At 38.9% G+C, this 24,874-nt stretch overlaps 1 protein-coding gene across 2 annotated transcripts in view; it reads left to right on the forward strand.

The window, feature by feature from the left end:
* Positions 1–2,292: 2,292 nt before the first annotated feature.
* Positions 2,293–24,874, forward strand: part of ANKRD10 (ankyrin repeat domain 10) — a 39,529-nt gene continuing 16,947 nt past the window's right edge. Inside the window, exons 1-3 of one of the 2 annotated variants that reach the window (XM_072849862.1) lie at positions 2,293–2,637; positions 9,145–9,297; positions 17,549–17,640. In XM_072849862.1, the coding sequence (XP_072705963.1) occupies positions 2,437–2,637; positions 9,145–9,297; positions 17,549–17,640 (446 nt within the window). In that variant the 5' untranslated portion in view covers positions 2,293–2,436. The remainder of the gene's footprint in view (positions 2,638–9,144; positions 9,298–17,548; positions 17,641–24,874) is intronic. The other variant, XM_072849863.1, reaches the window with a different exon arrangement.

Consider the following 24,874-nt stretch of genomic DNA (forward strand, 5'->3'; position numbering starts at 1 on the left):
AGTATGTTATTATTTGACTGTCCAGATCAAAGCAGAACTTTGAGAAGACAAAGAAAGGTGTTTGGTTTTGCTATAATTTTTACAGTCTAAATCCACTGTTTCTAGCTCAGGCCATCACTGTGATATTTTAAGGAAAATCTTAAGCCAAATCTCCCATTTGCTGTTGCAACAGCATTCTGGAAAGCACCTTCCCTACATGACAGCAGTACAATCCAACCAAGCACCCACTCAGTATCAGCACCTTTCCACAGTGAATGAGTTCCCCAATCATCTCACTGAAGACAGAAAAATTACCGCATATGCCATAATTCTAATTCCTTTTCTAAGATTTTACATATGCATAAAAAGACTTTTTGCTGTGGGAAGCATATGTCAAGAGGGCGTTTTATGATGGGCTGTATTCCAGGGTGTAGTTCTTCCTGCTTGCAGGTAGGTGTTTTTCTTTGTGTTGAAATCTTCTCTCTGAGGACTGGATATTGTACATACACAGTTTTAGCTATGCCAAAACCCAAAGAAGCCAAATAAATGTGAGGTACACCTATGGAACCACAATACATACTTGCTGCGAGTAGTATATAAAACCATGGCCAGGGACAGTTTCAGCAAAACCTGTAAACTAATATTGATTTGTTAGCCCAACAGTCCCGAGTTTCCCCTCAAAGGGTATACAGAATTAAAAAAAGCTATTCAAAAAACCCAAAAAACTACCATCTTTATATATTTAACTACTAGCTCAATCAGAAAAGTAATTTAAAAATCCATTTAAACCAAATAATTTCAGATACTAGTTTCTATCCACCACAATAAAAAAATACACATTTCTCATGCACCAATCTAATCCAAAACCAGTTACAAATCTTTCAGTTATTTTTCCTAACTACTGTTTTTTCTTCCATAGGAGAGAAAAACAACATACTTTCTGAGAAATCAGAACTCCTGTATTAAGTAAAAGATGTTTCACCATACCTTAATGATCAATTTAACCTGATGTTAAAGAAAAGCTTTTAAAATGCCTAGCTCTTTTGGTACTTTTAACGGAAATTATTTTGTACCTTCTTTGCCCCAGAACATAATTCCTGGCCTGCATCACTTAATAGTGTATACGGAAAAGGGAGTATCTTTCAATTTTCGGGGGCAGATCAATGTACTTAGATTTATACAAACACATTACCATCAATTTAGTTTTACTGCTGTCAGAAAAGTAGTTCACAAATGCTTTGGACAGAAAACAATTAGGGGCAACCAACAAAAGTTTCCTGAAGGTTCTGTGGAGTCATTACTCAAGGACTCGTTTCTAGTTGCAATTAAAAATTTGGCATTGTCTTTTTAATAAGACACTGACAAGGTTCTCCTTTGGTTTGCAATCCATTATGCAGCACAAACCCGTAGCAATCTCCAAGCGCTGAGGGGTATTGAAGTTAGCTTGAAAGCACTTACACGGTGTATGGAAACAAACACAACTGAATATTCAGATACTAGGTTAGGGCTCAAGCAAGAAAACATATTACACACATGAACAATCCCTTTGACTTGAGGGGGGTCTGCTGAGGTGAACAAGATTACTTGCTGTCTGGAAGAGGGCTTGATGAGGTATGGTTTCCTTCCACCAAATCTGCTTCCCTGTGTGCTTTTACACAGACAAACATCTCGTCTCCGTAACTACTGCTGCTAACCGCACAGGCGCTCTGGAGACCTCATAACCCTACTGGATAGCGTTCAGAAAAACTCGGTGTGTTAAAAGCTAGCAGCGCACCCTCGAGGGAGGCCGATTCCGCTAGCAAAGCCCGGGGAGCGCTGGCGACGCTCTGCGCCCCGCGGCAGAGCACTCTCCCCAAGCAGACTTCACCCGCGCAGGGAGAGAAGCGGAAACACGGCCCGTTCCTCACGCCCCGCGACGCAGGGAGAGCAAAAAACACCGCCGCGCCGGCTGGCTTTCCCCGGCCGGCCCAGAGGCGCCGTCCCTCCCCGCCGGCGCGCCGGGCTCCAAGAGGCCGCTCCCTCCCTGCACCGGAGGCTGCTGCCAAGCCAGTCTCCTCAGGCGGCGGCAACACCTCTCCCGCCTCGGGCAACGGAAAAAACGGGCCTGCCGCGAGCGGGGCGCGCGCCAGCCTCCCGCCCCCTCCCCTCGCGGCAGCGGGCGGCCGCGCGCTTCCCGCCGCGCCCTGCCTCGCGCCGGCCCCGCCGGCGCTCCCCCCTCCCCCCCGCCGCCCCGAGGGGCGCCCGGCGCCGCCCGTGAGGGGCGGAGCGGCGGCGCGGCCCCGCCCCGCTTCCTTTGTGCTCGGGCAGCTAGCGGCAGCCGCAGTCGCCGCCGCTTCCAGCCTGGGCAGCGCGCCCCTGCCCGCCCGCTTCTCTTCTCCCCCCTCCTTCCTATTCCCCCTCCCCTCGCCCCTGCCGCCGCCACCCCTCTCGCCGCTTTCCCCCCCTGCCCTGCCCGCCATGTCGCTGGGAGCCGGCCCCGAGGCGGGTTTCTCCAGCGAGGAGCTGCTGACCCTGCGCTTCCCCCTCCACCGCGCCTGCCGCGATGGGGACCTGCCCGCCTTGTGCGCGCTGCTCCAGAGCTCGCCCCGCTCCGACTTGGCCGCCGAGGACTCCTTCTACGGTTGGACGCCTATCCATTGGGCCGCGCACTTCGGCAAGGTGGGGCCCGGCCCGGCCCGGCTCGGCCGGCGGAGCGAGGGCGGCGGCGGGAGCGGGGGGGTGGAGGGGAAGGAGGGCGCGACTCCCGCTCGCGCGCAGCGCGGCGCGGCGCCATCTTTGCCCCTTGCGCGCGCTCTGCCGGGAGGCGCCCGCCGCGCCGCTCCCCCACCCCCCCCCGCCGCCTTCTGCCGCTCGTTGCTCCTGAGGGGATCGGGCGGGAGGGTAGCGCCGCGGCGCTTGGCTTCTTTCCTGTCCCCGCGGTCAGCGAGGCGGGGTGTGGGGCAGATCACGGGGCTGGTGGCACCTGCCGTCTCCGAATCATTCATCCTCTCCCCGCCGGCGGGAGCGGCCCCTTTTTCCGCTGCGTTCCCGGCAAGCTGGCTGACAGGGGCGGCCCTGGGTCTCGCAGCCGGCCTTTCAAAAGGCGCCCGGGTCACCGGCACAGGGCGGCGGGAGGCAGTGGGCAGGAGGAGGGGGGCAGGGGGCTCCTCCCACGCTGACCCCCTCCGGACCTCCCAGGCGGCCCGGCGGGCGCCGGCCAGCCGGGGCAAGCGGGAGCGCCGTGGCGGCGACCCCTTCTACGCTTCCATGCTAACCCACCCTCTTGTCGCGCTTCGTGCTTTGTCTGCAGAGCCTAGTCATGCTCCTTATCGTCCTCAGACTCCACACCTGGAAACTGTTTTGTTGTGGTGCCTGTGTTATGACTACAGACTCGTTAGGAGTTCGGGAAGAAGATGCTTGTGCTTGTAAAGCACTCCTCTGTTGCCTTCAGTATGAAAAATAAATTGTGGTTTATACGCGCGCAGATACGAGTATGGAATTAACTGCGTTGGCATCGTTGCAATGCAGAAAAGATCAAAACGAGAGGTAGCTCCAGTGTGGTTCAAAGCTGCACCAGGAGAGGTTCAGACTGGACATTAGGAAGCATTTCTTTACCGAGGGGGTGGTCAGGCACTGGAATGGGCTTCCTAGAGAGGTGATCGATGCCCCAAGCCTGTCGGTGTTTCAAAGGCATTTGGACAATGCCCTTAACAACATGCTTTAACTTGGTCAGCCCTGAAGTGGTCAGGCAGTTGGGCTAGATGATCGTTGTAGGTCCCTTCCAACTGATTTAGTCTATTCCTGAAACCTCTGCCTTCAGTTCCTTTTGAACCTTAAGTATTAAAAAATTCAGTGATCTTTCTAAGCTGACAGGCAGTGTTTGAAGCCATGCTATATAAGAATCCTAGTACCATTTTCAAAATAAACGTGTTTATAATCTCCTTTGTTGGATTGACAAACTCGAAGATGGTAATTAACAGCTATTTAGGAAATGGCAAATGGAAGAAATCACCCAAATATTTCTAAAGCGCCTTTCTTCTCTGACTTATCTCTAACTTCAAGTCTTAAGATGAATGGTATCTTAATATCTCGATTTTATGTAGGCCTTTCCTGTTTCTAATATGGTGACTGTTCCAGCCTATGCAGAATTCCAGCCTAGAGGGTTGGGGTTTGGGTTTTTTTCCTCATTGATTTGTCTGGGTTTGGATTTTGAGGGGCTTTTGTTTGTGTTCTCCCTCCCATTTCCAGTGTATTTCTATTTGTTTATTGATTGTGTGCCAGAGAAGGAAAATTAATGTACTTAGGCAGTTGTCATGGTTTATGAAAGTACATTAAGAGATGTTTTCTATATGTTAAGTGATCTTATCTGCAGTGCTTGTTTCAGAAACATTTTAGAAACATAGCTAGAGTAGTCCTTCAGTCTTAAAAAAACAACAACAACAAAAAAAAACAAAAACCCCAACCAAAACAAACAAACAAACAAAACCCCAAACCCCACAAAACCCAAAACCTAAGGCAGCCTTTTATCTGTTCAGAAAGAAGCTAATCTTCTACACTTCTACAGTTAGAAAAAAAGTGGAGTGCCTTAAACTTTATCATGAAGTACATTCATAGAAAATGTGAGGACACTAATTTGGCGTTGCAGTCTTTTGTTTCCTTTTTCCATCTCATAAGACTTTCCCCTTGGTACACGCTTCTGGCATTCCTGCTTTTGTCTTTCAAGTGTGTGTGTGTGTGTTGTTTTTGTTTTTTCCTTTAGGCATCTTCAGCTTTCTACTAACTGTCCTAGGTTATGTGAGTCTTTGTGTACATTCTAGTTTCTGTTGAAGAGACTCTTGCAGAAACAGCTGACAAAGGGAACAAGCCAGTCTGCAAGATACTGTGTTTATATTTGCCATGTTCATTCTTGGGTATCAGCAAAATTTGATATGTGTTTTTGTTGTTGTTGCATATAAGGAGGAAAAATCTGGCAAGTGAAATGAGACTTGCAAAGATGACATAGGCTATAAATGGGTTTTATACAACTTCGCATATATGTACTTTCCTAAAAACTTTGTCACAAGGTCTAGGCAATTTCAATTTATGGAAGTTAGCTGCATGTTTTATAGTCTTGTTAGGTAGTGTTCCTTTCTCTGAGCCAGAGACTATACAACACACTTGAAAAAGTTACAATAAGGTAATTGGATCCCAAACTCAACTGCTTTTGTGTTTGTATGGCATAGTTACACTTTCACCTTTCACCAGTTAATAGACAGTTGCCAGCACTGAAACAATAGCTGCTCTTAGGGGACATTCATATGCATGTCTTATGTTCTTATTTATGTTTTTTTCCAAGTTCAGATTTAATCAAAACTTAAAATGGACAGTTCTTCTAGTTGTCAAAGTATCAGAGTTTTAAAACATTAATTTTTGAAATGTTCATTAATAGTTACTGAACAAGACTCTTTCCCTCTTCACTTCTTTGTTTTCCTAGATTTTGTGGGATTTTCACTCATTTATTTTTCTTTTCCTGAAAGAAATTAAATAGGAACAGAATGCTTCATGGCTGTTGTTCTGATATAGGGCCATTCAGCAGCATGGTCCACCAGACATGTATTGGTTCTAATTGCAGCTCTGTAGGAGGCTGAAATGACAAAACTGATTTAGTTCCTTTCTGGAAGAAGTCCTTGTGGAACAACTTGTTAGCAGTGAAATCTAAAACAGTTCATACACGTACACACGCCTGTGCATGCACGCACAGCATCAGTCTAGGGTTGGTGAACTTTAGCAGTATAGCAATGTTTCTTTCCCTTTATCTATTGCACAGCTTGAACATAGAAGAAAGCCCTCATTACGTTAAAGGACAGTACAAAATAATTTTAGAATAAAGCTATGTAGGACTACATTCTTGCACGCAGCTGTAGATGTGCTGCAGTAAGAAAGTAGCATCAACAGTCAAGTTCCATTAGAAATGAATACATGAAGGAGGAAAGATAGCTTTTTGGGGGGAATACTGATCTAATACTAGTACCAATAAAAATGGAGTATCTTTAAGACTAAAAATGAAAACACAGTATTTTTTAATAGCTTACTCTGAAACATACTTGTACAGCTTGCAAATAATAAAGAAAATACCAGCAAATTCAATTGAAAATGATAGATACTACAACCAGTGTTTCTGGTTGTAATATCTGGAGTTTAAATGACAGTATGGACCCCCTTTTAGAAATAGTAGCAAGTCCAAATTTCCTTGCTGTGTTGAGTATCTGTGGTGGAGTTTGCATTTTCAGGATATTCCCTGACTGCAGAGAAATGCTCATATCCTGAGATGTAAATTAATTCCCATTAGAGTTGCTTTATTCAAATTAGAGTTAATTATATAGTGCCCTAAATTACACCGGCATTCTGTAGATTTCTGAGAAGATGGGTCAGAATGTAAAATTGCTAACAATCTAAAAAGCTACCAGTGAGGTAGAAAATGAAGGGCTTGCATAAAAAATGAGGTCCCTGTTAATTCACTTTGTTGTACACTAACCTTAATTTCATTTTTCTTTTTAACCACTTGCACGTGTATTTTTATTTTCTCTGACCACATCTATTTGCTTGTACTCTTCTCCTACTTTTATTTTTGCCATGTGACTGTTTACATTATAGGAAGCAAAATAGTAGTAAGTACATTCTGTTTCTTTGGGAACAAAAGTAGTACAGATAAAAATGCCTGTCTCTTCCTTGGTATTTTGCCAGTGTTGTGGCTTGTGTGGAGGCCTGTCGTCTTCATTAAATCAGTTTAACCTCTGCTTTAGGTATAACAATACAGTGGAAAATATCTTCTAAAAGGTTATTTAATGAAAGCAGACTTGTGTGTCCTGATCTCAAGCATAAATAATCAAATAAAGTATTGGTTTTTGTGATGTTGACTTTTCCTATCCATGGAAGTAATTTACCTCATTCTACCATAATGTTGGAAGAAGCAGGTTTTTCTGACAGCCATGACATAGAAGACCCATACTTCAGCTTTTAATGGGATGAAATGTTATCTTCGTTGTTAAAATCCTGTAAGAGAGAATGAAAAAAAAACAAAAGGGGCACACAAGAAAAACAACATTTGAACATGAAGTTGTGTAGGTAATCATGACATGTAGCTGTATTATAAAGTGGATTTAAACAGTGCAAGATGATGCTGGTGAACCAGTTTCAATGTTTTTCCCCTTTCAGGTGATGGGCTATAATGCCTATCTAATTATAGAAATTCTTTCAGCCCAGTTTCTGTGCAGAAAATATTATTCTTTCCTGAAGGTGTAATGCTTGTCTGAAAGTGTTTTCAAATTACTTCTATTAGAAGTCTACTGTTTTAAAAACTGGCTGAACTTTATTTTTGTTTGCAGTTATAGTAGAGGAACCTCTTGGTGTAGCTGGGGGTTTTTTCCAATGACATTGCTTGTTAATAATTACAGTGTTACAACTATTAATAATTATTAAGGGGTAACAGCAATGCTAGGTGTCTTAGCATGTGAACACCAAGGAAAGTCTAAGATTAGCAAATACAAAATGTATTTGGGTAGTCTAGCATTAGAATTGTAAATTTTCTTACACTGTTTTTTTGATGTAAAGTTTTTTTGCAGTAAAAGTACTTGTTTGCTTTTGAAACAGTACTTTGTCTTTAGTCATGTGGAGGTTTACGGAGCTAGATTAATTAATACTGCGATATTTCAGTTACCCCCAGCCTTGCACGTTTATGTCATGTAATTGGTGAGTTGATGGTACACCTTCCTCTAGTGTCAAGTCCATTGAGTCCAAAAAAGTACTTTTGTATATCCTAAAGGATAGGGTTCGTATGTGTGTGTTTGAACTATATGGGGGGAGGAAACAATTGAAGTTCACAATATATTTGCAAAACTAATATAAAATACTTCACTGCAGTGGTTGGTACTTTTCTCTCATGTATGTAATTCTTCAAGATCAGGAATTAGAGGTTAAAAAGAGAGAGACTGACGTATAGCAGTACAGAAGAATGTTGGAATTGTGATGTTTATGCTTCTATCTGTAATCAAGCTGCCAGCTGACTTTCTGATGCTTTTTAGTTGCTTCTTTTTGAATAGATTACTCCATAGCTGTGGTATGGCTAACAAACATTTTCTTTAACTGTGAGAGACTGACCCATAGATTTTTGTTTTATATGAACCAATGCCCTGAGTCAGTGTGGTGGTTTTTTGTTTTGCTGTCGCATGTGTGTGCAGTGGTGTTTGTTTTCTAACCACAATAAATGGAAGCCTAGACTAAACTGTTTATTTTAGCATAGTGCATTCCTTTCCTATCAACAAAAAGATGATGTTACTGTGTGACAGGAAAGGAGCTTTTTTTTTTCCACTATTTTTGAAAGTTGAGGTCATCGTGGCTGTGGTTTGCCTAGCTTCTACAAATGTGATGTTATGAACATTTAAAAATAGTAGCTGGATATCTGACACTTCTGGTTAGTATGATGGGGAAAATTAAAAGTCAGAATATAGTGTGACAAAATACTGCTATTTTTTAAAACCAAGAGAGCTTTTCTTTCTTTGGTATTGCCATAAACATGCAACCTGTTTTTTTTTTTTAACAGCTCTTCAGCTGTAATAACAGGGAAATGGTGAAAATAATTTATACTTTTTATAGATTTAACATAGTATTAACAGTATTAGTTTTCATTAGTAATCTGCTTCTGTCACTCTAAGAAAACATTAAGGACATTTAAAGTCTTTCTTGTGTTTTTCTGATTTACCTTCCTGTAAACTCTCCTGAGAATACATCTGTATCTTCTAATTTGGCTAATGTTATCTTAATAATGTCTGTTTAGTATCATGTTTGCAGCTTTGCTGGGTCAGAACTCTCCCTGCCTCCCCCCCCAACCAAAAGTGAACCAAATAGTATTGTAGTCAGCTCTGAGGTATTTATGCCCTCTTTTCCCCCATCCTGAAAATAAATATTGGAATTCGGTTTTGGGGGTGAGAATTAAGTACTTCTCAGGTATGGCCTATGGCCAAAGGAGGGGGGAGTATAGGGAGGAGGGGGAAAATCCTAATGTTCATATTCTCTCTTTTTTTGCATCCATGTAGTCTCACTAGTAAGTTTAGCTTTTCTAGGTTTTATGTATTTATTTATTTAGCACGTGCTAATTGTCGTAGCACATCTGTGTAACATTTTTGGTTTTATTCCCTCATGTCTTTAAAGCTGGAGTGCCTAATGCAGTTAGTAAGAGCTGGAGCTTCTGTAAATGCCAGTACAACACGTTTTGCTCAAACACCAGCCCACATTGCTGCTTTTGGAGGACATCCACAGTGCCTGAATTGGTTGATTCAAGTGGGGGCCAACATAAACAAACAGGTATGGATTCATGCATATTTCATGTCTGCATATAGTTTTGGAAGGAGTGTCTTGGTCCCTTTTTACTACATGTATGATCCTTACATTCACGTACAGATACATTATTTTTAACATCAGCTGAAGTTAAATGACTTAATTATCAGTTATAGACCTTTTTCATTATAGTAGAGGTAGGACTAATAAATGTCCTTTAAGCCACTAAAGGTTTGGAGAACATTTGTTTTAGGAATTGACATCTTGCTGCTTCTTGAACAAAATGGTATGCTGCTCTGGTGTTGGCAGCATTAGCAAATAGTCTGATATTGTAATGCCTCTTTAGGGGAAAGAAGAAGACTAGTGAGGAACATCTTACTTATTAAATATGCTAAGAATTGAAAAATTCGCCATTACCTAGAGAACCATGAGACCTTTGGGGTACTTCATGATTTAATCATACATCTAACTAGTAAGGTCTGCCATGGTTTATTTTAAGGTGCATCTGGTTTCATACTGTTTTCCTTTTTAGGTTATTTCTAAAGCTTTTCTAGTAGCTTCTTGCAAATAGATCAGAAACATGTACTTTACTAACAAAGAATGGGTGATTTATTTTTGTAAGTCATTTTCTATTACTTTTACTGTGAGTAAGGATCACAATTTATTTGGTAGCAGAGAGTGCATTAATATAGCAGAATTCCTGTAAAGGACTGTTGTACTCTGGTACAGTAACAGAATCAAGTGCTTAAAACTATCATGCTTTTGGAGAGAATGTTTGCAGTACTGAATGGATCTATTATGTATGCTGGGCATACATAATGTGTGCCTTTATAACAGTACTCAAAATTATTATTTATAATATTCTATGAGAGCAATTAACACTACAGCATATGCATTTACTAAAAGCTGTAGTATAGCACAGCATCTGTAAAATGTCTGGTCTGTTAAATCTTGCATCATACTTTTCTTAAAATATTTAATGGCCAGACTGTGTTTTATATGCAGTAGAGTTAACCTAAGTCTGTTGAAGAACTTGAACATTTGCACTTTTAGAGTTTGGTTCTTTTTTTTTAATCTATGCAAAAATAAGAAATGGGGAAGTTTGTGTTGAGTTTTCAGAAAAGAAGGCTGGTGCATTGAGAACAGCTGTGAGACACCAGGAGAATTGTAGAAACAATGAAGGTGGCTGGATGCAGAGGCTATAGATCGCATCTTCTCCTTGATACCTGACAAAAGTAACTTATTGCATAAGTTATTGCTGCATAGTGGTAGAATCTTCAGAAGAGAAAATACAAGAACTATAAATGCATCTGGAGACCAGGTAAGAATGTAAAGAAACGGTGATTAGAGAGGAGACATGGCATGCACAGAATAAAGATGTACAAATATCTGCTAAATGAGAAGAGAAGAATGAATGAAAATGAATGAATGAGAAGAATGAAAGTTTCCAACTATGAGGATAAAGAGAAGAACTGACCAGTGAGGTTGAAATGGAGTTGAAGAACAAGCTTGCTGCCCTGGAACGTGATGGGGGAAAAAAATCACATCTAGTGAGTGAGGTTATAGCAAAGAAGAAAGTAGCAGCTAGCCCCCAAAAGAAGAGGAGAAGAGTGCAGAGAGATCTCTCCATGGGCTGAGGGCAACATGCAGATGACTGTAGAGGAAGGCAGAAGGCAGCATGATACGCAGTTAAAAGTAGACAGGAAACTCATTCCAGCTTAAAGAAGTCACCAAGACTAGCCAGTGACTTGGGAATCTTTATAAATTGATGGTCTGTCACCAGAGCAAATCCAAATAATAGATCTGCAGTCCTCCACAGGAGGAAAAGTACAGTGGTTCTCAGGTGTTCAAATGAGATAGTGGTGATAGTATCCTATAGAATTCTAAGGGCAGATTCAGGTATTGACAGGCAAAGGACAGTAATATAGATAGCACTGAGAGTTGACACTGTGGAAGGCCTTGTATGTAATGTAATGGTAGACTCAAGTTACGCTTGAATGTAATAACTTTTTTCTTTGCCCCCACAAAATATTAGTTGAACGTACAAGAAAAGGTATTTTAGATTTGGTTCGATGGTAAAATAAGAAGATAGCTCTGTTTAATTAAAATGGTAGTAGAAACAAAGTCTCAAGTCCTTTTTTAGGATGCAACTGGTCAGTCACACTGGTTTCATGTGCACGGGCACTGAAGGCTAGACAGTGTACCTTGGTGATACCTGTAGCAGCAAACTCATCCCACAGATATTTGGAATGTTCCATACATGGCTATGTAAAGCACAGTGCATGCTTTGCTCTCCCTAATTCCTTCCAGCTGTTTATGTAATTGCAGTCAAATTCTACTATTCTTGTTTGATTTGAACTGCGTAATAAATGATCTTGGTTCCTTATTTAACTTCCAAGCACTTTCAGGTGATCATCTAGGGCTTCCCCCCACACTTTTGAGCTTTTGGAGCACTATTTCCTGATGTGTATTCTGTTTATTCCTTCCAGCTCGCTGACTGATGCTGTACTTCAAACAGACATAGTCACTGGCTAATGCTTGTGTGAGGACAAGTGTTCCATGGACACTGGATACAAAACACATGCTGAGAAAGATCTGGGAATACTTGATATTTAAACTAGTAAAATTTTCCTTCCAAACTGTCTCCTGGTCATTGGCTACAGACTAACCCATCACCTCTGGAAAAAGAAAAGGATAGCTTCTGGAAAGGAATCCACTCGAGTCTCTCAATCTTAACGTAAACCTCTGGTACTCAGTAGAATTTGCATGCATGCTTTCTCATATCTGCCCTGAGGTATTGTATTGTAGCCCATGCTGCCTGCCCTGAAGCTTAGGAAAACTGGAAAATGCATATCTCAGTGCTGGAGACAGTTGCCCAGGACATTTCTCAGGCAGCAGCAATGAAGGACAAATGCTGAAAACTGCTTGTCCCAGCTGTACCTTGCTCCCCAAATAAGTTCTGTGAGTATATCCTGTGATGCCCAGCCCTCTTATATAGCTGTATGTGCTGGCTAGAACCATCTGTCTCTATGATCAGTGGGCAGTTCTTCCCCCCCAGGATCACCATAAGAATTGACAAGAGAAAGCTGAAGTGTCAAGCAATGACCTGCCTATTTCTACCCAGCAGTGGACTCAAGAGAAAGTCCTGTTACTTGGTTTTTTTCTTCAGTGGGCAGTGCCTTCTAATAGTTATTAATAATGTGACTCAAGACCTGCACTCGTCTACCTGCCTGCTCTAGTTCACTGTAACAGTGCAAAGTACTTTTTGATTAAAAAGCCTATTACTTCATTTAAATACATGTTCCCCCTAGCCTTAGCCTATTAAACATTCTATTGTATGTTGCCTGTGTTGATTGGCAAAAAAACCAGTTTTGTGTGGCCTGCCTTGAAGAGAAGGGATAAGAAATACTGTGTCCTTACAGGTGATGCTAACTTATTTTTCATTCAGCCAGTTACCATCATGTGGTAGTGATGGCAGATAGATTTAGGAGGGTTAGACTACCCATGCTAGCAAGAACTGTAAACATGCTGATATCCTTGGTGGGGAGGAAGAAAACACTCATTCCTTTGGTATGTTAGCTTTGTATTTTAAACAACAATTTGGACTACATCCAGATAAAAATATTCCATCAGTTCTCACCTGTAGTCAAAATTCAGAAGGAGAAACCGTCATTAATTCAAAGCATTGTTAGCAAAGAATGAGGAAAAAATACTCAGTATTCTCCAGCTTTTACTTCTTGGCTTCAGAAAGGGTAGGGTGTGGAGTCTAAGAAATTTGACCAGCTTTTGGAAATGTGATCAGCTGATAGAACTTGAAATTCAGTCAGTTGAGTTAAGGAATGGAGTTAATTTCTTGTCACGTAAAATAGTGCTTCTGTGTCTTAGTCAGATATCTATACTAGAATTGTTTTACAAGTGCATAGTGTTGTGGTTTAACCTAGTAGGCACCTAAGCACCACACAGCTGCTTGCTCATTCCTCCCTCAGTGGGTTGAGGGAGAGAATCAGAAGGGAAAAGTGAGAAGACTTGTGGGTTGAGATGAAGGCAGTTTAATAAGTAAAAAAGGAAACGAAGAAAAACAAAACAAAGAAAATCAAGTTATGATTTAAAAAAAAAATTAAAACCCCACACCACAGCCAAAAAATCCCACAATTGGTCACCACTAGCTGACTGATGCCCAGGCAACGACAGCCCTGGCAAAACTCCAACCCCCGCAGCTTTTCTTCCCGAGCATGATGTCGTAGGATGTGGGATATTCCTCTGGTCAGTTTGGGTCAGCAGTCCCAGCTGCGTGACTTCCCAGCTTCTTGTGCACCCCAGCCCACTGGTAGCTAAGACATTGGTGTATTATCAACACTGCTCTGGTCACAAATCCAAAACATAGCACCATACCAGATACTATGAAGAAAAATAACTATCCAAGCCAAAACCAGTACACATAGTTGAAAGCTTTTGGTGTAAATGTGCATGGGGGCTTTTTGTTTTTAAAAAGAAATATTTACAGGTAAGTAACTCTTATTTTTATAGAACAAAATGGGTAATTTGCTCTAAGATCAACTGGAAAATCCTAAAGCCAACAGAAATCTGCATCCCAAAAAGATAGAGGGAAGACAGAGTAAAAAATATGGCTTTAGACTGAACTGAAAAAATAACCACATCTAAAAGGGGCCTGGGAATAAGCAGAGAGTTTGAGAAAAATATTTAATCAGTAGAGGAAATGTCTTTTGAGGTTAAGCAGCATAGTGAGGAAATGCAAACTGATTAATCAAGCTGAGGTAGATTTACTGAGAAAATTTAAGCCAAAAAAGCAGAAGACTCTTCAGCCACATAAATTAAAAGAGAATAAGGAAGCAAGCTAGATATTTACTCAGTAAAATGAAATAGAAGTCAAAGGTAATCTAGTCATGACTGCAAGCAAGAGAAGACTGCCCTTGTCTTTGTAAAAGGATAGTCATGTTCCTCCAAGGGAAAGGAGGAAGATGTTTGGCAGTTGCAGTGAGTTGCAAAAAATAAATGTGCCTGTGATGCCTCATGACTCTCTTTGTCATCTCTTCAGGAGCGCTGTACACAAAATACTTAGTCTTCACAGAAGCAAACAAACTTGTGTTATCTTGAATGCTAAATTAATAAAACTTAATCGGTCTTTCTGCTCATTTCTTTACAATGTGACTTCTGGATTGTGAGACAAGTTTGGGCTGTTGGTGCAGTGTTACATCAGAAGGGTAAAAGGGATCCTGAGAAGTTCTGCCTTAGATATGAAAGGCCAGTACAAGTTATTGATGTTTCCCTTCCTGGAATACTATTACAGAAGGGATTATGTCAAACTGAAGCACATATGGGAACAGTGGACAATTAGAAGGATTACAAGGTATTATCAAGGATAATTAGGAATTTGTAGAGCCCCTCAAAATAAAATAACTTAGTTTGCTCCACGTAGCCAAGAAAGATAGGGAAGAGGTGTCTTATACATGAAAATGTGCTAGCAATCTAGACCCCAAACTGTTCTCAGGAGCTTCTTGAAAAAACCTCTGTCGTATTGCTTTTTTTGTTTGGTGCCATCCATTCCAATTGTTGAATCAAAACAGAATTGTTTGATTCATTGTTTGAGGCTCATAGAGTACTTTATTTTCCTCTATATGCATGATTTTGGATATGTTGAAAAATAAGTAAACTTTAAAGCCATTTTTCAGTAGGAGATAATTTTTTTTTTTTCCTTTCAGTCTAGCTCATAACCCAGAGAGAATTTCTTCTTTGTAGAGCTAGGAGGCTTTCAGAAACTATTTCAGTGCAAATAGATTTGGTCCCATAAGAGAACTTCAAAAGAAGATAACATTAGTGATGGCTGAAACTTAGGTGCCGTAATTAAAATGAGTGCTATAAAAATCTAAATCTGTATATTCTGTCATTCTCTTAAGTATTTTCTTAATTCCTTAGTTTTAGAGAAGAGATACATGCTTTTCTGGGCCAGTGATTGAAAGAAGCTCTTCTCAAGACATATATTCTCTTCTGAGATACTAACCTTTTTCTGGCTGTTGGTGACAGGATTGTTAGCTGCTATAAGCTTAGCTTATTCTTGTAATGCAGTGGTGAGGAGTCCTTTTGCAAGGGGCTTTTTTCAGCCTTCTAGCATTTCCCCACAGCAATACTTCATCATTAAGTTCTCTAGATCTTCTTGTGGGCAACATGCTAGGTTTATGGGGCTAGTAAAGATTTTTGTCATCTTCGCCATATGCATGGCTAGTTGAGCTAACTTTCCCTAAACTGAACTTTATATTGAATGATCATCTTTTAAGTTAGTGTTGGGACTGTAAATACTAATGCTGAACAAAAGAGGCAAATCACTTATTTTCTACACTTTTACCTCTTTAACAAAAGGCGGGCGGGGAAGGAAACAATAACAAAATGATGAATCGAAGACAGCTTCCATGGTGGGAAAATGTACTATGCTATGAAGAAAATCTTGCTGGATAAATCTGTGCCAAATGAAATTCCATGTATGACAGTTAATAAAATTGTGTCTTCTGTTAAACACTTCTGTCTTCCTGTAAGTTCAAGAAAAGCTATAAATAGGAGAAATACAAACCTCATTGGAAAGCAAGTCTTCTATTCCTCAGCTACAGACAGCCATTTTGGAAGAAGGGCTGTATAGCTGTTTTCTAATCCCTAAGGAATTCTCTGCTCTTTTCTGTCTCCAAACTTTGTGTCAGCCTCAGCAATTTTCCTTAGTTTATAAGAAGGTAAACTCTTGTCTGGTACCATTATTGTTCCCTGCTGGGGGTGCTAAGTGGTTCACTGTTTGGCTGAATATATGTCTTAAGCACTGGTAAACTGGCTTACCCTCAGTGAATTTGTAACTTGTTATAAAAATATTTTCCCATGAAATAAAATTGGCAAGTAGAAAATTGAGAGTATATAACATATAATCCCAAATTCATCTTCAAGTTATATTTACATGGTCTAAAAGAAGTGATTTAATTTCTCAGAAGCTTGGCAGACAATTTAAAACACTTGTTACCTTCTATCTATCAAGATGGCAGTATGATCATATTTTGAATATATTCACATTTCAAATAGAGCTAAAGCATAGCCAGTACTGTAGAGTTAGGTGTGAACACCATTGTGTATGAACACTGGCGAGTCAGTAAAGGTGCTGTGTTACTTTAATAGCTAGTGTTGATATTTTAATAAAAGGAATGGGGAAGCAAAAATGGGGCTCATAACAGTTAGAACATGTCTAATATCAGTGGAGCAGACAAGTGAAGTCTGTTAAAAATTTGGAGAGAAAGAGGGTGGGGAAGAAAGGAAAAAAAAAACTTGCTATGCATTGAAAGTGTTGAGGACTGTGATAATTAAATAATGTAACGAACCAGTAACTCAATATTTACTTGCTACTTCAAGGCCATATTTCATTACAGATTCTCCTCTGTGGTTCATAATACTGATGGTTAATTGCAAGTACTGAATTTCATCTGCAGCCTGTAGGTCACGATCCATGGAACTTACCTGCTGCTTACCAGTTGCATTTGTAAAATTGCTGTAGATTCTCCCTGTTATCCGTGACGATATGTTGTAGAGAGGGGTTGCCTGAAAAGCAGTACACTACTCCCAGTATGTTTGCACATAATACGAAAAGATTAGATGATTGAATATGTTGGTTAACAATAATGGAAAGTAAATGGATAAAGATAATCAGAAAAGAAAAGCGTATAGGACATGAGGCAATGTGTATGTCTCGGGAGAGATCTGGCCTGGCCTGTGAACTCTGGGCATACTTATATTACAGTAGAGTTATGCATATGTACTCCTCACCTGATGAGTATTTGTGCTGCAGTACAGTACTGCATAAGTGTGTCAGCAAGATCTGAAAGCAATACAGTCCCACAAGCTTGGCCATGCTGCTTCTGAATTCAAGGTGGTGTGCTCAGTCGAACATAGTGGGAAACAAAAGTGCTAGGAAATAAAGGCATTAGAGTAACTTGTTACAGTGGTATATGTTGTGGGGTTTTTTCACAAATTTCGCTGAATATGACTGCTGATTGCCTAGTTATTCGATAAGGCTTATCTTGTGAGTTAGATGCCCTTAGCATTTTTTCTTGCTAAATATCTAATGTACATGACAGCCTACTGCAAACTTTAAAATAATAATAAAGTACCTGATGCATTTGCTAGCTAATAAATGCCTCTTTTGTATATCTGCTTTCTTAATTAAAGTAATGTAAAAATAAGATTTTAATTTTTAGGAAGATTATGCTTGACAAAATGTAGTTTGTCTTTACAGGATTATGTTGGTGAAACTCCTATTCATAAAGCAGCACGGTCTGGTAGTATGGATTCCATAAGGGCCCTTGTGGCTCATGGTGCGCAAATAGAGTAAGTGAGGTATTTTTTTTGTTGTTGATTGTTGTGTGTTTAGCTAACTAACTTAGACCAGTAAACATAGATACTAATGTCAGAAAGAAAAGTCAAAACAACAGACATCTGATTAAAAGACAGCTAGACATGTTCAATTGTAATGAAGCCCAAGATGTTTTGCATGTCTAGTAATAAAGTTTATTTTACTTAAGTGATACCAGTGTGCTACCTTAGTATTGCATTTATATCTGATATATTAAAATATTTATCACGCTTCTGTCAGATGACCCCAAATTGTACACTTTATCTAGCATATAGTTATTTTTTACAACAAATTTACACCTTGCACTGGTGAATAAATATAGAAAACAATGCAAAAGCAACATTATGTGCAAAATATCATCTCACACAGTCTTTGCAGTTAGTTTAATACTGTTTGTTAGTATATTGTGTATTTGCGCTGTTAACTTTTTTCTTTAAAGGTTTATGTACTGCAAAAACAGTCAGAAAATCTCACAAACTTTTGCAACTTACAGCATGGACAAAATGGATGCAGTTTTCACCTAGAAATGTTGAGTATAAGCTCTATGGCTTATAATAATGTAAATACTTTAGCAATTTGTTTTAATTAGAACTAGCATTATTATCTTAAATGGTAACTAGTTACTGTATTTTAACCTGCAATATGAAACTTTTAAGTTGTAAGTGAAATAAGAATCATGTAGTTAATTTCTTGTTTTACCCTTTGGTTTCCATCTTACTGTTTTTGTAATGCTGCCCTGATAAATCTACCATAAAATTTAACTCTTTCAATGGTATCATAGAGTATTCAGGAAATATAGTACCTTTTAAGTTAATAGTAATGAAAAAATTGCTTTATATGAAGAGATTGCTTCATAGAAAAATGACACTGAAATAACTTATGCAGCTGTCTCAGTTATCGACAAGTTCATGAAATCAGTCTTAAATTTATAAATTCCCATTTTGCACTCACTTTCAGATATCTTAAGATAAACTTGGATTCAAATTTACTGTGGAATTGAGCAAACCTTAATTATCATCATCAATTAGTATGTAATCTTGTGATTTCTACGAAGTATTCAATCAAAAGAGAAGTTGTGGAACTGCATAAACAATGTGAAATGAGTGAGTTAAGAGTCTGATGTAAAGAAGAGGACGTGTTACATCCATAGGACTTTCAACATAAGTAGCTGAGTAACTGTGGTTGGAGATGTGGCTGCAACTTTAACTTACAGAACTATAATTTTGTTTTTAAACACCGTATTTGCAAGCCATAGGCAAAACATTTCTGTAAAACTTGGAGAGTGATATTTGCCTTTGACCAAACCTATTTGCAGCAGAAGTAGCGTAGGTTTATAGCAGTTTTAGTGAACAGGAAATTATTTGAATTCTCAGTTTTCTAACTTAGAATTCCATCTGTGTTTCAGTAGGATAGACTGTCACAAGTTCTATAGGTAATTCAATATCAAATCCTATCCAGGAAATGGTAAAATCAGGGATGTAAATGCAATAGGCTGGTGGAGCAACCCATGTTTAGTCATTTAGAGGATTAGGACTTGGCCCTGTCACCCGAGAGAGCTAGCTATTGACTGATTGGGGTGAGGTGATTCTTTTTTTCCATAGAATCTAGTTTCCAGGCTCAGTATGTTAAATTAGGCCATATCCATGTATATGCATTTGACATGGATTAATTTTGGGTCATCGGGGTTTGAAAACTGGCCCCATATCTCTAATGGTTATGTTGACTTGTAACATCTTGAAAATATAGATGCTCTGAAAGTTTCGACTCCTTTTTTTTATGGCTTCAGTTAGAAGAAAAGGAGAGGGATTTTATCCATACATTTGAGTTCTAATTTGTATATATTAACTGAAAAGATAATTGACTATATAGGACCAAGGCAAGAATTTTGTTAAATACGGAACTAAGCACTAACTAGAACTAAAGTGCTGATCTGTACTGATGGTGAATATGGCCTTTTTTGATGGGGATTAGATCTTCTAATCCATTTTTTTCTTTATTTCTTCATAGTTACAGTATCAAAATCTAGTTACGTGAAGATGCAGAGAATATCCCTTGTGACTGCAAATAGTCAAATATACTGCTTATACCTGATATTTATAGTATACATCAAGTATTGCACCATCCCTAGTTTTTTTATAGAAAGTAGAACAGGGATGTTAAGATTTCATTATTACACGAACACTAGTAATCAGTAGTGTAATATTGCAAGAAATGTATTTTTTATTAATGAGTGATTATTGAAATACTGCTGTTAAAATGAAGTAACTTGGACTAGTGTAATCTTTGATATCAGTGTTGACCGCATTTCTACTTTATTCACTCCTTTGGTTATATTGGAAGCCAAAGAATATTGACAATAGTCCAGTAAGGATAAAAGTAAGAATTTTAGTTTGAATAAAATTGCCTCACTTGAATTGTTCTAGTTTACTTTATTTCAGGCTTGTTAGTGTATTGCTTTTACAGAGAAATACAGTATGTTGCAGTCTCTAAATTTCATTAAGTTGTTGCATTGTTTTCCTAATTGATGAGAGAGAATTTGGGTCTCTATTCCTGTGTAAATTTTTAATAATATTAAAAAATAATAATTGTACCCTAGTGAAAATATTTTGATTTTTTTGTGGTATTTACCTTCTCATTTTAGCTGAAGCATATTCTGTGCACAGTATGTCCTACAGCCATAAAAATGGTTGCTCCACTAACTATGGTATTCATGGACCCTTGAAGAGGGGGAAGCAGGTGGTCACAATGTCCTCATATGAGTGAAAAGGTTTGCTGTGTAACTGACTTTTTAATGTGGATAGTACCTTTTAAAGTATCCATAATAACTGCTGGATTTTCACTAAAAAGCATAATTATGCAATTTATGTATGGTTGATTGTGTATTATTTATCATGGTGACAAACAAGTGTCCACAACTCTATGGAGGAAAAGCCTTCTTGGTGCCATGTTTTGTTTTGCTGTTTTACACTATTTTTTGGAATGCTGGGCATTAATATAGTTACACAGATTGCATCACAGCATATATATAAATATAAAATTCAGCTATAAACATAGGACACTGTTGAATAAAAAGAAAATAAGCAGATGCAGCTGTTAATTATACTGTTTTGAACTTCTTTCAGTTCCATGTCTGTTTTCATCCAGTTCACTTGTGCATTGCGTCCACTTATTTCTGAATAAAAATTCTTCTGCAGCTGTCATTTGAACAGTTGTGTGTTCCTTAGTGACTTGCTTTAGAGCTAGGAGAGAAGTTTCAAACACTATATTATCCTGGGATAAAGAGAAGTGTAACTTGTGAGATGGGATGTGGCTTGGTATGCATCCATCCAGTTGAACACAAGTACTTGCTTGCTTCAGAGTTTTGCTGATCAAGATGTTTGAATAGTAGCATAGGAAGGCTTTTTATTTCCCTGCCAGAAATCTTGAGGTTTTTTGAAAAATTGATTTGTGTACCATGATGGGATGCTACAAGATCCCAAAGAGATACTTTCCTTTCTGGTTCCTTATACTCTGGTCTCCAGGGTTGGGGAGAATAACTGATGTGCTGGGATAAATATACTAGTACATCTGTTTCTACCAGATGACAGATTCATATCGTGATGTTGATCTAGTTTAGGCAGACACTTCATCCACTTTCTCATTAAAGCTGTCTTGCATTCATTTGAATGTGTAAATTCACTCCTTCTGTAATGCCAGAAATGTCCTATCTCTGGTATTTAGTTTTTCAGCAAAAAGTTTATTCTCATTCTTTGGCAGCAGCTTAATTGTAATTATTCTTTGCAAATTCATGTGTCATGAACTGCATTGTGTTGTTTAAAAAAAAGCATCATTCATTTATTTTTTCTTCTTCACAACTGCTTTCCATCCTCCATAATGGAAATCTGTCCAATGTGAATTGTGTTAGTACTGCTGGATTTGCCCTTTGTGAAATTCTTGTAACACATTTCTATTTGAAGTCTTCTTCACATTTTAATTATGACCACTCTTGTGATATCTCAGCTTTTGTTCTTCTCATTTGTACTTTTGAGACTTCTTGACTTTCTGAAATTCAGTCACCTTTAGTGAAGAGACAGAAGAGTGATGTGTAGATTTCATGATGATAACGCAGAAATCAGCCATTCCTTTGTGTTGTAAACCCTCAATTCCTTTTCAGTCTGGAGGGGAAACTTCCATGGCTTGTTCTCTTGAAGGGTCTCAGGGTTCAGAGATCTCCATTAGTTTCTGGATTTCTTCCTGATTTCTTAAAATCTTAGCAGATACTTCTAGGTTTTTAGCATTTGCTTGTTTTTCTTACCTAGCTAACTTAACTACCAAACTTATAATACTGAACTGCAGTCCATTTCTGGTGTTAACATACTTGTGAAGTGCCATTGCTATGTCATCTTTTTACTTGAGAAGCTGTACTGCTACATTGATTCAGTGTAGAAGAATCAACATCCTACTTTCTGATGGTCACTAACCTCATCTTGAGAACAATGCTTTAGGTTCTTCCTGATTATTTATTTAGGAATAGGATTTAGGTGCTTTTTCAACAGAGTGGTTCTTATCTGTTAATTAGTATATTATATAATCTGTTTGGTACTTTTCAAACTCGGACCACTTCATATGTGATTCTTTTTGCAAACCTGATTGTCTGCTCCCCAGATAGCAGTTAAACTGCTGGATTAACTACTGTTGTTGCATTATTAGATAGTGCAGTATAGTTGAGGAAAAAATTTGGCTGTTCTTCTTTCATTGTATATAAACAAGCATTTTATCATTGTATATAACAAGCATTTTAAGGGCCATCACTGTAGTCTTCTTGTAGTAGACTCCATTCTGCAGTATGGAGGCTACAGGCGTTGGAATTCATTCTTCCTTTCCCGCCTTATGTAAATTCTTACGGAAAGGCAAAGTCAAAGTGGTTTGTACATTTCAGTGGTGAAACTCTAATTCTCCTGCAAAATAATTACACGTAAAGCTTGCTAATTTCTTCCATGTTTGGTTTCACACTCGATTGCCATTGTTGTAGAAGAACTTAACATGGTTTGTAGGAGGTTGTGACCATGAAGTAAGGCAGTAATTCAGATTTAGTCTCAAGGAAAGATTTGGAAATACTAAAGCAGAAGGTATATGCATGGATAACTGATAAATCAAAAGGTGGAAGAGAGAGGCTGAGTCTTGCAGTAAACCAGGATGGAAAAGGGTAGTTTTCAGTTACAGCTGTTCTGAATAATTGCAGGAAGCTGAGGCAAACTCTTACCACTGAGTTCCTGTTCAGTTTGAGAGTGGATTATTCTTAGTGGGGATGGAATAACAACAGTAGTTACTGACATCAGTTCAAAAATAGAGAAGAATGTGAGAGGTTATACTTTTTATGAATAAAGTTAAATCCTTCATTAAAGCAGTGATATTTTGTGACCTTTCTGGAACATAAACAGTTCACAGTATATGGGTCAGCTTGATAAGGGAAGCTTATTCATTAGTGATGAGCCTTTGTGATTTATAGCACTGGTTTCTCGACTTTTCTTCGGTACAAAAGAGCTGGATAAAGAACACTGAAGTGTTACCAAGAGTTTTAAATGAGGATAGCTCAGATTTCTGACAGGAATGTTAGGATTTTTTGTTGGGAGTGATCTTGCCTTCACATACGATACTGTGCTAATGTTCACTGTGCAGCTTCCCTTCAGATAGGTTATTTTTTTCTGTAAGATAAGCTGTTACTGGCAACAGAAACCTGGGTGCGGTTAAGTCAGGTGGAGAAACCAAAGTGTTATGAAGTGGAACTTGGCCAGAGTGCAAGTTAGATACAGTGGAAGAAACAAGGGTGTAGTATATTCCCAAATGCAGTAGTCTGATTAGTTCTGATGGTTAATCCAGACATCAATGGTGGTGATGGTCTGTATGGGTGCTGTGCTTGATCTGCTGATACTTTTTGACTGGATATGTGATGAGAAAATTGTTAATTGCAGCACATTTGCTCTAACTTCTGTGTTGATTTGGATTTTGTTTGCTATTCTAGTTTGTGTCTTTTCAGTAAAGTTAATAATAGTTCAGCTAGTACCTTTGAACCTGGACAGAAAATATCAGGCAGTTGTGGCATGGCCCAGAACATGTTCAAGTTGGTCAGAAAAGTTTTCTAATGTGTGTCATGTGCTACAGGTTACAAGATGTATCTCATTGCATGGAGGCTTAACAAACCCTGGAAGAACTTTGACAACTATAACTTAGGGAAAATGTTACTCTTCTGTTTCAGCTTCTGTTTCCTTCTTTGTATTTCGCTTGAAGTTGCCTATACATGGTAGATAATTTTTTCTTCTAAATGGAAGAAAATCTAAGTTGAAAAAACTCTTTTGTGGAGCTCTTTCAAAGTGGTTTTATGCACTTCAGCGGTTTCTTAATCCGAAAGATCTTCTGTCTGCTTGAGTAAGAGCATCAAGTTACTTTTGTCACAAAAAATGAAATCCTGTATATTTTGATAGTCTCCCTCTCCGTGCCTATTATGGGAAAATAATGAATCCATCTAATACCTTTAGTCCTTTCATTATTGATTTTTTTCCCTGTTTGGCACAAAAATACTTTAAAATTCATTTACCTCTTTTCTTTAGTTTTATTGCCAACCTCTTACTGTCCATGCTTTTTGTACTAAATCTCTTGAACTTTCTTCCATGCTTGGCACATTTGAGAGAAGCTTGCTTTCTTAATTTTTCTAATTGTAGTCACTGGTTTTCAGTTGGTATGTTGAGGAGAAATAACATGGTTTTATTTGCTACTAGAGGCATCTTGGCAGAATCTGCGTTGGCAAGGCTGTTTATCATTTCAAGTCAGAGTTTGCACTGAACCTTTCCTTAATAGTCTTCCATAATGCTTTCCTCATTGTAAGCAACTTTATCTGCAATTCCTGTTCTCTTTCCAGAAATATGATAGCAGCAGCAATGATAGTTCTCATTTTCATAAAGTTGCCTGGCTAAGTAACTCTGAAATTGTCTTTGGACTTAAAGTGGCTGCAGTACTAAAAAGAAGCTTGTTTGCAATTCATTTTTGCTAGTGATCTAGGAGATACTTATTTTCATTTTAATAGGGAAGGTCTTTTCTGTTATGCTGTATTGCAATCAGACTGTTTTTTTAAGAGTTACCATAGCCTTTCATACCTTCCTTTTCTGAGTTGTGTTTAGGAATTGCTTCTTACATAATCGGATATGAACTTATAAATACTGTTGATTGCTGATA

Source organism: Ciconia boyciana, chromosome 1 (assembly GCF_034638445.1).
Source record: "Ciconia boyciana chromosome 1, ASM3463844v1, whole genome shotgun sequence".
Classification (NCBI taxonomy): Eukaryota; Metazoa; Chordata; class Aves; order Ciconiiformes; family Ciconiidae; genus Ciconia; species Ciconia boyciana.